At 58.7% G+C, this 11673-nt stretch overlaps 1 protein-coding gene across 3 annotated transcripts; it reads right to left on the bottom strand.

The window, feature by feature from the left end:
• Positions 1–894: 894 nt before the first annotated feature.
• On the bottom strand, positions 895–11093 carry PLEKHG2 (pleckstrin homology and RhoGEF domain containing G2). Of its 3 annotated transcripts, none has more exons than XM_069549053.1 (19): positions 11004–11093; positions 10228–10351; positions 9186–9457; positions 9007–9107; positions 7905–7971; positions 7736–7782; positions 7374–7524; positions 6868–7005; positions 6489–6689; positions 5661–5753; positions 5471–5557; positions 4845–4878; positions 4652–4753; positions 4509–4556; positions 4393–4431; positions 4219–4235; positions 3883–4059; positions 2847–3777; positions 895–2764 (listed from the first exon to the last, which is right to left on the bottom strand). In XM_069549053.1, the coding sequence occupies exons 2-19, from the start codon at positions 10328–10330 to the stop codon at positions 1191–1193; spliced, it is 4182 nt and encodes a 1393-aa protein (XP_069405154.1). In that variant the 5' UTR covers positions 10331–10351; positions 11004–11093; the 3' UTR covers positions 895–1190. The 3 variants fall into 3 exon arrangements, with proteins under 3 accessions (XP_069405154.1, XP_069405155.1, XP_069405153.1); XM_069549054.1 differs by having other exon boundaries at positions 9186–9454; XM_069549052.1 differs by lacking the exon at positions 11004–11093 and having other exon boundaries at positions 10228–10856.
• Between the last annotated feature and the right edge of the window lie 580 nt (positions 11094–11673).

The following is an 11673-nucleotide window of genomic DNA, read 5'->3' as shown; positions in this document are numbered from 1 at the left end:
GAATAAAAGTCTCACGACTTGAGTGACTTGGAGGTGGGGGTTCACTGAGGCACTGTAGAGGTCCCCCAACTAGAAAGAGGCCAGGTAAAAGGATCAATACAAGAACTGGATGGATGGGTACAGAAATTGAATACTTAGGAGGGTGGAGAGTGGTTGCCAAGAGAACTCAGGCAGATGTGGGACACTTTTCCCAGAATCCCAAACCACAATCCATTCTGGTGTTAGCATGGAACTGTCTCTGAAGTTTTGTAGTACCGAGACCCAGAAGAATCCAGGTAAGGAAGGATGGATTGAAAGAGATTAAAACGGCTGGCTGGCTGGTGGTAGAGATGGTTAAACGGCTGGCTGGCTTGATGGACTAGGAGATGACTGAGTGATGAAATGTATGAACGAATGAATGGACAGCAGTGGGAATACGGAGGGACGAATGGATGAATAGAGCTGGCTGGAGAAGGCAGACAGGTGGGGTAATGGATGGTAGATTTATGGAGGAACGGGTGCTAGATGGGGGGTGGGGTAGGAGGATGGATGAAAAGGGTGAAGATAGCTGAATAAAGCAAGTCTATGGGTAGGATAATGGATTTGAAGACAGATGGACAGAGGGAGATGATGGAGAGACAGCTGGGTGGATAGAATTGGCTATGAAGATGAGACGACCGGATGATAGTGGGGCACATAAACTGAATAAACTGCTAAAGGAAGAGCTTCAGGGGATTTGCTTGGGAAACCCTTTTTTTTGGCGGCGGGGTCGGGGGGGACTTCTTAACTTGGCTTTCCTGGGTAGGCATTAAGCAGCTTATAAACCTTCTGAACTCATACACCCAACTGTAATGGATCCAGTTTTCAGTAATTCTCAAAGGAGTCTGAGATTCCCCAAATTTTCAGAACAACTGATTTGTGCCGTATCAGACCTTCCTATTCATTGTTGCCTTCTGACATCCCCACTGCCTCCAGAATGGGAAAAGATACGTAATTCCATATTAGTTAACAAAATATTAATGACATCCCCTTCCCCATCCCTGTTGGGTTAATCCAGGTAAGTAACAAGGGCCATTCTCCAAAGATTCCAGGTGTCTGCAAGCTGCAGCAATTTTTAGACCTGTGTTCAGTGTCTGGACTTCCGGGCGAATTCTGAGGGTCTCTGGCATCTGGTTGAAGTCTTTGCTTTTCAAGGAGCCCGACATCCTGACTCACATGTGGAAAGGGGCATCGGGGCCCCCCTGGGCTCTGCGGAGACCCACAGATTCTTGAGGGGTTGCCAAGAGAGCAGGATGGTTCAACCTGACCTGGGCCTTGGCTGGCCGTAGCCGCCCGCCACCTCCGACATGGATGTTGACCGTGGTGGCATAGCTGAACCTCCGGGCTGGGGGTGGTGGGGGTTGGGGCTGGGGTGGCGGTGAAGGTGCCCGTGATGTGGGGGCAGAGGAGGACCAAGGGCCCCGGGAGGCTGGGGGAGCCTCTCCTCCAGGCCCCTGTCGCCGAGCCAGGCTCTGGCTGATGTACGAAGCTGCCAGGTATCTTGAAAGGGCAGCCGCATTGGGGCCCAGGAGCTTCCGTGTCGGGGGTGGGGGACTGTGGGGTGGGGTCAAGTCTGAAGACTCTGATCTGGCAGCGTGAGAGACCGAGGGGCCTCCTTGTTTGGCCAAAAGCACGGTGGTCTGGACTGGGATGGGTAACGGGCCCTGAGTGTCCATAGGGCCTCCTTGCTCAGGCAAAGGTGCGGTGGCTGGAACCTGGTCATTCGTGAGGCCCTTCCTTTCCAACAAAGGTGTCAGCTTCTGAACCTGGAGGTCTGTGAGGCTTTGTTCCTGAAGCCAAGGTGCAGCGGCACGACCCTGGATGTCTCGGAGGCCTCCCTGCTGGGGCAAAGGCAGGAGGGCTTGGACCTGGGCATCCGTGTCCGTGAGGCTTGCTGTCTGGGGCAAAGGTGTGGCAGCTGGAACCTGAAAATCGGGGGGTTCCTGGGGCAAGGATGGTGGGGCATCAGCTGGGTTCTGACGGTCCAAGTGGCCTCTGTGTACAGGTAAAGGTGAGGTACCTGGAACCTGAATGTCTGGGAGGTCACGCTGCAAGGGCAGTGGGGTGTCAGCTGGGATCTGAGGGTCCAGGCTGCTTCTGTGTATGAGCGAAAGATCGACGGCTGGCCCACAGGCAGTAGCTGGGGACTGAACATCCCTGCAGCCTCCTGGCTTAGTTACAGGGGTGTTGGTTGGGCTCTGGCTGTCCCAGCAGCCTTCTTGCTTGGGTGCAGGACTGGTGGCTGAAACCGTGACATCAGAGGAACTGCCCCGCTTGGGTGAAGCTGGGTTGGTGGGAAGCTGGACGTCCACATGGCCTCTTTGCTCAGGAGATGAGGTGCTAGAAGGAACCTGAGTACCCACGTCGTCTCTATGCTCCTGCAAAGGAGTGGCAGCTGGCACTTGGATTTCCAGGTGGCCTCGATCTGGTGAAATTGTAATAGCTGCAGCCTGGCTGTCTGGGGGGTCTTCCTCTTCCAGCAAAGGTGTGGCGGCTGGAATCTGGGTATTCCAGAGGCTTCCTTGCTCAGGCAGGGGGGTAGCAGCTGGAACCTGGAGGCTCAGATGGTCTTGCTCAGGCAAACTTGAAACATGTAGACCCTGGCTGTCCTGGCAGCCTCCCTGCTTAGTCAAGGGTGTGGCAGCTTGAACCCGGGCAGCAGGGCTGAGGGAGACAGATTCCTGGGCACAGGTCAGAGGGAAGGCCAGCTCACACACCAGCACATGTCCAAAGGCAGGCAGGGGTCCTGCATGCAAAGACAGATGGGTCGAGTTAGGACAGATCCCCCAGCTGGGGCCACCTCTGCTGACCACATACCTGGACCTCACCTGGCTCAGCCTGCTCCTGGGACAGGCCAGGTAACAGCTGCGGCTGGGCCAGAGCCCGAGGCCTGCGGCGGGGTGCGTTGGCCGATGCCCGGGTCTCAGCCCGCTGCATGTGCTGGATCCGCTCGCTGTAAAGCCGGGCTAACTCTCGCACTCGGGATGCTGACCTCTCCGAAGTCGGGACTCCCGCCTTCCCTCCTGCACTGCCACTGCCTCCACTCAGGTCCGAGTCTTCCAGGATCAGCAGTGGCTCAGGAAAACCCGGCCGGGCCAGCTGCCCCTGCTCCAGGGCCTGCCAGGCGCTCCGGATTTCAGAGCAAGAGCGGAACTCCAACTCATGTGAGAATCCCTGATCCCGGGTGACATCTGGGGGCTGGAATTCTGGGAATGATCCTCCTTCATCCTCCTCTCGCCCTGCCCTGCCTTCTGAGGAGGGCTCGCCCAGTTTTCCAGAAGTGTTTCCGGGGAAAAGTTCTCTCCGGGTGGCTAGAGTCTCATCCAGCTCCTGCGGGGGTCCCTGGAGCCAGGAGTCACAGGGGAGCGGGCGGGCAGCGCTGGAAAGACTAGGAATGTCGGGGACGCTAGGAATGGCTGGAAGGCAGGGCATTTCAAAAACACTGGAAATGTCAGAGAGGCTGGGGAGGCGGGGCATCTGGGGAATTTCAGAAAGGCTGGGCACTTCAGGGAGGCTGGGTCTGTCGGGGCTTTTGGAAAGGCTGGGAATGTCGGCAATTTCAGCTGCACTGGAACCCTCGAGCCCCTCCAGGACGTGGAGTGGGGAAGGCTCCCGTTCATCCATATCCAGTTCTTCTTCCTCCTCCTCTTCTGAAGAGTCTCGGCTGGGCAGGCCTTGGAATGTGAGGGTGTCACTGTCGCCTGGCACTTGGGAGTCTCCGGGGAACTTGGGAACATCATGGGGTGGCTGTAGCGGGCCCTGAGGAAGCCAAAAGGTGTCAGGGTGGGTTGGCCCCCTGAATCCCAGGCTACGCCCACCCAGGCCTGGAGCCCCAAGGACATTGGGAGGGGACGCCTGGCTCACCCCCGGATCCCGGAGGCCTCTTTGGTTCAGGAGCTCCAGGATTTCTTCAGTGATTGAGGGCCCAGAAGGGTCCAGCGTGGGGGGTCCTGTGTCCTCCAGGTCCTCAGGGGGTCCAGAAGTGGGACTTGGTGGCTGAGGCTCCAGGGGCGGGTAGAGCTCCCCCGCACTGCCGGTGTGCTGTGAGGAAGGCAAGGAAGGAGGGCGGGAGTCTGGGGGCCCCAATCCCCTCCCTCAGAGGACAGGGCCTCATCACCTTCTTCTTCAGACCGGGGACTTGGGAACTCAAGTTCCCTCCCCCAATAGACCCAGGAGTACGGGTTGTGGAATGTTTCTCACCTTGAGTCTAGGCTTAGCTGGGGAGGAAGCGATGAGAAAGAGGAAAGAGTGAGATGGAGGAACAAGTGTTATTCCTTGTTATTGATGAGTGGCCCCATCACCCCTCCTTCACGACGCCCGCGAGGCCCAGGGAACAGACACGGGCGCACCAGGCTGGGCTGGGCAGTCACTCACCGCTGTGTGGCAACATGACGTAAAGGTCCTTTAGAGGCTCTAAGGGGAAGACACAGTGATGTCAGGGCCCACTCCCCCACCTGACACCAAGTTCACTCTTAGGGGAGGGCACTCACCAGACTGTCTGCGGCCGCGACGGGTAGTGGTGGGTCCTGGTGATGGAGCTGTGGGGAGAGGTAGATTGGAACCCTGTTAGGACCCCCACTCCAGGTTCTTGGGGAAGGGATGAGGGGGAACCTCAGGGTTCCATCTCCTTTACCTGTGTTCCGTCGTCCAGGAGTGAAACTTCTAGCATCTCGCGGGCAGGGAGACCCAAGTGGGGGTGTAAGGGGCTCTGGGATAGGCTTGCTTTTAGGAGCACCTACAGGAAGAGATTTGGAGCTAATATTCTACTTTTTCTTTGAAGCGATTCCTCTACTGTCACATCCTCCCAACCCGAGGTCCCGACTCACAGTGCAGGCTGTTTTCAAGGAGGACTTGTTTTGCCTGAAAAAGATAAGCATGAGGGTTGAGGGGGCTGGGCCCTGAGAACCCCAGGCTCGGTCTGATTAAAGGGTGCTGCTACCTGTCAGGTGCCTTACATGACTGATACTCACGAATCCTCCCCACAGCCCTATGAAGTTGGTGCTATTATTCCTCCACGTGAGCAAGCTGAAGCCAGAGAGGTTAAGTTACTTGCCCAGAATCACACAGCAGGGATGTTGTGGAGTTAGGACTGAAACCCAGGTAACCCAACTTTGAATGTAACTATCATGCTGTAAGACAGCGCCCCCACCCCCATCCCTGGCACTCAGGGTCTTTCAATGCTATTGAGTTGGGGGGGCTTCCCAAGTGGCACAGTGGTAAAAGAATCCTCTGCCCATGCAGGAGATGCAAAGAGACGCAGGTTCAACCTCTGGGTCGGGAAGATCCCTTAGAGATGGCAGCCCACTCCAGTATTCCTGATTGGGAAATCCCACGGACAGAGGAGCCTGGTGGGCTATAGTTCAGGGTGGTCACAGAGACTTGGACATGACTGAGCGTGCATGCACGGGTCCCCCGCACCCTGAGGACCCTCTAGTGGTGATAGGAGCTGTACCTTGGCAGGGATGGAAGCGGGGTGGTTCTCAAAGAAGAGGCGCTGGAGACAGTGAATCCACAGCCTCTTCTCTTCTTGGTTCCTGGCCTAGGGGTGGGGTGAGGTGGGGGTGGAATTGGAAGCCAGTTGTGAGGTCTAGGGACTTGGGGGGCAGGAAATCCCCGCCTGCCCAGCCCCACCCTATCCTCACCTGGAGCAGGTGCCTGTGCTTGGGAATAGTCAGATCGGACACCTTGAACCCTAGAGGGTCTCGAGGGTTCTCGCTCACACTCAGGTTGCAGCACTGGGTGAGGGGCAGAGAGAGGCCTCAGACTCGTCCATGTACCCCTCAAGTGTATCTGAGCCCCCTCCTCCTAAAAGATGTCCCCTTTCCAGCTTCCCTGGTGGCTCAGTGGTAAAGAATCTGCAGGCCAGTGCAGGAAACCTGGGCTTGATCCCTAATCAGGGAAGATCCCACATGCCATGGAATAGCCCCTGCACCACAACTATTAAGCCTGCGCTCTAGAGCCTGAAAGCCACAACCACTGAGTTCACATACCACAACTCCTGAAGCCCCTGCGCCCCAGAGCCTGTACTCCACAATAAGAGAAGCCACCGTGCCTCGACTGGGCAAAAGCTCTCATAGTAATCAAGACCTAGTGCACCCATAAATAAATAAAAGATGTCCCCTTCCCACCCCGTCAACCCTCTCCACCAGGCTGGGCTCAGCTCTCCCTCACCAGCCCTCCCACTCTCATCTGGGTCAAGAAGACGTGACTGCAGAATAGTGTAGATGCTTGCCTGGTGGGCAGATCCAGGTCCTCCCCTTCTAGGTCCACATCACCTCTGCATAGCTCTGACCCTGCTTGCCTCTCCTTATTAAACCCTACCTCGCTCCTTGACTCAAGGAAACGTGGTCCTTTTAAGCAAGTTGCCCACTCGTGTATACCCTGCCCCTAGCCACACCTTTGGCTCTACAGCTCTGTATAGAATACACCTGGCAGGCAACATCTGGCCCCGCCCCCATCCCTGAACTCACGAAGATGTGGCCCTTGTAGGTGTATTCCGGTCCCCGGCGCTTGGCCACGAGCAGCATCCGTGAGAACAGAAAGAGCAGCCGTTCACCCCCTCGGAGTCGGGGGCCGCTCCCTCCACCACCTCGGAATGCGCCCTCCAGCACTAGCTCCCCAAAAGCGCTGAGGTCTGGACCGGTCCAGCCGCCCAGGCGCCGTTGCACCTCCTGCCAGGACCCCAGGAACATACCGGCGGGCAGTGCACGCGAATCAAGACAGGGTGGTTAGCAAGCAGACCGTGAGGTCCCAGTCCACCCCAAGGCTCTGCCGACCCCTGGCCGGAGGCCCTCAGGTCCACCCCGCCCCCCAGGCCCACGGCGGGTCCCAGCCCTCTCCCAGGGTCACCTGGAGGCGCGCAGCATGCTCCTGCTTGCGTTTCATGTCATTGATGTACCAGGCGACCGCTGTCATGGACACAATAGCCTCCTCCACCATCTCGCGGCCCCCGGCATCCGGGCCCTCTGCCCAGTGCTTGCCCAGCTCCTGGAGGGCAGGCGCCCAGGGAGAGGAAGACGAACAGAGGAAGGGAGAAACGAACAGAGAGAGAGAGAGAGAGAGAGAGAGAGAGCGAGCGAGCGAGCGAGAGAGAGCGAGAAGCAGGGGCAGAGATGGAGAGCCAGAGACCGAGAGAAAGACAAGCAAGCAAAGACAGGAAGTGAAGTCAACGGGCGCCAGCCCCCACTGCTAACAAGACACTGCCCCAGAGCTGGCCCAGTTTCTAGGGACCAGAGGCCTCCCTGGTCCTCGCTGGCCCAGCTTTCCCAGGGTCCGCACTCCAGATGCACCACCAGGTGGCCAATGGACAGGACCTCGCCCCTCCCCAGGCAGCCCCCCGGGGGCCCACAGCTGACCTGCAGCAGCAGATGGTACTTGAGGATGCGCTGGACAGGCTTCAACAGGAAGCTCTGCAGGGGCAGCGAGTGATGGAGCTGGGCCTGGCGCTCTTGCAGCCACATGGCTGCTGGTGGGGACAGTGACAGCTCCCGGAGTAGGGCCAGGGAGCTGGAGACACAGCACAGGCCAGGCTGGGAGGAGTCAGGGAGTGACCAGGGTTTGGGAACGCTCAGGGGCTGGTTGAGGTTAGGGAGAAGATGGACATGGTTGCAGTCTGGCAGTGTTGGGACTTGACTGGGTTGGGGTAGGGGGTGCTCGGCTAGCGCACATCAACTTGTGGGGCACAGCCTGGGCCCAACAGGTGCTTCTCAGTCCTCACCTCGGGTAGTTCATGCAGTACAATGTGTAGATGTCGAAATCCTCGCTCTGTGGGCAACAAGGGAATCAGGGAGACGTCAGTGCCCAACTCCTCATGACCCCTCCCTCCAAGCCTAGCCCAGGCCTGCTCCCCTCCCACCCTAACCCCCTTACCCAGGCCCCAGCCTCACCCTCTGCACAAAGCACTCAGCGATGCCCCCGGCGCTGCTGCTGCCCTCCAGGTCTTCCAGGAGCTCACTGGGGAGGGGCAGAGAGAAAGGGTGAAGGACCACCCTGCCCCCACAGACCCACCCCGCGAGGACACCAGAAGGCTGGGCCTTGGTGGGCTGCCAGGATGGGATGTCACGTCCACATGAAGGGTCCTCTGATCACGATGTGGGAGGTAGCAACCTGCTCGGACGCTGTCCTTGGGCAGCATCATGTTCCTCAGCCTGAGATCTTGTCACAGGCAGCATGAGCCTTGAGGATCTCATGGGGCACAGCCCGGGAGAGGGGTGTCAGGACCCTTAGAGCTGTGATAACCTTAAGATCCTATTGCGACCCTGAAAACTTGTCGTGACTCACAAACCTCCCACAAGAACTTTATGTATAATTAGGGAATTCCCTGGTGGTCCAGTGGTTAGACTAAGTGCCTTCATTGCTGGGTCCAGGTTCGGTCCCTGGTTGGAGAACTAAGATCCCGAAATGCAAACGGTGAGGCCAAAAAAAAAAAGTGTAATTAAGGGTCATCAGAGGATGAGACGGCTGGATGGCATCACCGACTCAGTGGATATGACTCTGAGCACGCTCCGGGAGATGGTGAAGCACAGGAAAGCCTGGTGTGCTGCAGTTCACGGGGTCGCAAAGAGTCGGAAACGATGGAGCGACTGAACAACAACAAGTGTCATTAAGACACGTAGGTGTCACGCTCTCCTGGAACTCTAGCACCCTCCGCACAGGGGGCCAACCATCCTGGTTTGTCTGGACTGCGGGGTTTCCCAGGATGAGTCACACAAATGCTCACAGTCATGATCCTCAGCCTGCACAGGAGTCTTTGATTCACTGTGCTCCATGATCTGACAGGGCGCTAGCCCCATCTCATTGCCTGGATCCATCCTGATATTTGGACCTCATCTGGGTCCTCATTCCCCATCATGATCCCTGCCCAATATCATAAGACCCCATGTTCCAGTCTGGACAGGGCACTGTTGGGCGCCAAGGTTTGGGTTAGAACACAGCCTCTCTTCCTGAGCTCCCTAGCCCACCCCCCTGCCCACCCCACCCATCCCTGACCTGCTGAACTCGTAGATGTCCTCGATGTTGGCAAACAGTGTGCCCACCTGCTCCGCACTCAGCCCCAGAACCCCGCCATCCAGCAGAGGGCCCAGGTAGTCCTGTGGGAATGACTGGGGTTATGGGGGTGGAAGGGCTGGCCCAGGTCCCCACGGCACTGGGATGCCCACCCGCCTCACCTCCACGATGCTTCGGAGGTCCCGGACGTAGGCCCGCTCTGTCTCCACAATCTCACGGGCCACACGCTCCAGCCTCGAGGGTTTCGAAGAACCCGAGGTCCCCACAGGTGACAGATGCAGGCGGATGGGGGGCCCTGGAAGGGGCTCTGGCCTCGAGGCTGAGCAGGCTGGGGTGGGGCCCGGAGCCGGGTCCCCCTCAGAGCCCACAGTGCTCAAGGACGTGGAGCTCCCAGAACCTCGTGGGGAGGTCATGGCGGGGGTGGCAGGGGCTGCTGGGGTTGTGGAACAAGCCATCAGGGGGGCTCCTCAACTGAGTAAGTGCACTCAGCCCCCACACTCACCCACCCCTGATCAACATCTCTCTAACCAGCTCCCCTCTCTAACCAGCCCTGTCCTCTCCAGGCAGGGTCCTCTCTGAACTGCTGGCCCCCATTCCTTGAATCCACCTCCATGTGTCATCCTGGGAGAACTTTATTATTTAGCCTGACTCTTTTACTCTCACGAGGATAATCCCATAGCTGCCCTCAGGGTAAAGTCCAAACTCCTGAGATCCAAAGGGCCCTCTGCAGGGTGGCCATTAGAGACCTTTCCTGTGTGTATTTTTCCCAAGACACACCACTTCTTACCCTTTGGGCTCCAGGCACTCAGCTTCTCTGGTTTACTCAAATAAGCAGCCTCTTCTCACCTCTCTGCTCCTGCGCAGAATACGCTTCCTGCCCTCTCTCAATTCACCCCACCTAATCTTTCAATTCTCAGTTTAGATATCCCCCTCCTCCAGGAAGCCTCCCTTGATCTCCCAGACAGGGGTCCCACTGCCCTCTGAGCTCTCCCCATCCCAGCCAGCCCTGACCACTGTGTGCTGGGCTTCCCTCAGGGCCTCAGGATGAGTCTCTCTCCCTACCGGACCTGGAGCTCTGTGCAGGAGGGCCAAGGTTGTCTTGGTCAGCCTGTGTTGCCTGCACTGGGTCAGCCTGGGAGGCTGTAGGGTCTTGAACGAAAGAATGAATGCCCAGCAGGCTCCACCCCTCCCTCACCCGCTCACCTGTCCGAGTGTCACACACAGCCGCACAGTCACACACTTCACCTCTGTGGCCGAGGCTAGGGCTGGGTTTGGACAGGCCCAGTCCACGGGCTCCCTCGGGCATGGCTGAGTGGCTCAGCGGCTTCTGCAGAAAGACCCCCTTCTGGGATACCAGGACCCCATAGACTTTCCGGTCTCCACACCGCCCCCACCCCCGTGAGAGTTAGGAGGATGGTCTGAATCCAGGGAGGGGGCCCTGGGAGTAACTAATGGGGGAGACAGTCGCAAAGTGATAGAAAGAGGGGAGCAAGGAGAGAGAACACAGAAAAAAACGGGAAGGGTGAAACAAAGAAGAGTGAAGCGAACAAGAGTCGCCCAAGCTGTGAGTCTGGTCTGTCTGGGGCCGGAGGCTCAGGGATCCTGGGAACGTTTGGGCTCCGGTTGGAGCCGAGGGCGAGGGGCAGGGCTGGGAAAAAGCCGTGGGCGGGAGGCCGCGGGGTCCCAGGGGAGGGCGGAGGAGGCTGGGGGACCGGATGCCAGGGTCCTGCAGACGGCTTCCTCCCCCACGGAGGGCTGCGAGTCGGGGCGCTGGGCCTGAGTCCTCGACCCCTTTCAGTCAAGTCCCTCCGAGATCCGCTCACTGTCCCCACAGCCGCAGCGCCTCCCCACAGCCCTCTAGCCCCCAACTCCCCGCCGGCGCCTCCGCTCGCCCCCCGCCGGCACGCCCCCTCATTGTTCAGCGGCTGCGGCGCCGCCCCCTCCCCCAGCCCTTCGGGGCCCCTCGCCTCCCCCCTCACCTCCCCGGGAGTCTCCAGCCCCGAACCGAGGCAGCCCGGTTCCTATTTGACCCTAGCACGGTCCCCGGGGAGGCGCAGAGCCGGCACTCTCGGGTCTCTGCAAGTCAGGGGTGTGAACTTCGGGCTCTCCGGCTCCGGCAACCAGAATCCGGGGTCTCTCGGAAAACCGGGAGCAGTGGTCCAGATTTCTTTCGTCCTCTAAACGGAAGATGCTGGGAGCCTCGACGCTCGAGTCTCAGATAGGGGTGCTGGGAACCCAAATTCCTGAGTCTTCCAGACGGGGTCGTGGGGTGGGGGGAGGGCTGGATTCCTGAGTTCCCTAACTCTAAGAGCAGGGGTTAAACTACTTCCAGACAGGAGCGCAGAGAGTCCCAAATTCCAGGGTCCTCTTTTAGTGGGCGCTTCAGCCCCCAACGGGCTGGATGAGGCTCTAGGAGTCCGTATCCCAAGTTCCTCCAGTCCTGGGAGTTTTGGGCTCAGCTTTCTGGGAAAAACTCTGGAGGGAACCTCCGGTCTGAGATCCTAAGTTCTTCGAAACCGGTTGCAGGAAGCTCGGCCTCCAGGGTCGCGCGGGTCTGCTGTCCCGGACTCCTGGCTCCTCCTCCAGGAGGGGGCGCTGGGCACCTGGATATCTGGGGTCCTCTAGCCTGCCTGGTCGCTGGGGCCTGGG

The sequence above is a fragment of the Ovis canadensis genome, chromosome 14 (genome assembly GCF_042477335.2).
Source record: "Ovis canadensis isolate MfBH-ARS-UI-01 breed Bighorn chromosome 14, ARS-UI_OviCan_v2, whole genome shotgun sequence".
In the NCBI taxonomy this organism is placed as follows: domain Eukaryota; kingdom Metazoa; phylum Chordata; class Mammalia; order Artiodactyla; family Bovidae; genus Ovis; species Ovis canadensis.
The sequence above is the reverse complement of the archived record's forward strand: the minus strand, read 5'-3'. Positions and strand labels throughout refer to the sequence as shown.

Bases quoted from the DNA above. Each gene is read 5' to 3' on its own strand.
- PLEKHG2 (XM_069549053.1), bottom strand. From the start codon at position 10,330: ATGCCCGAGGGAGCCCGTGGACTGGGCCTGTCCAAACCCAGCCCTAGC. The intron at 4,557-4,651 runs GTAAAGGAGATG...CTCTCCCCACAG, and splicing joins TCCTGGACGACGGAACACAG to CTCCATCACCAGGACCCACC. The intron at 3,778-3,882 runs GTGAGCCAGGCG...TGGCTTCCTCAG, and splicing joins GAGGCCTCCGGGATCCGGGG to GGCCCGCTACAGCCACCCCA.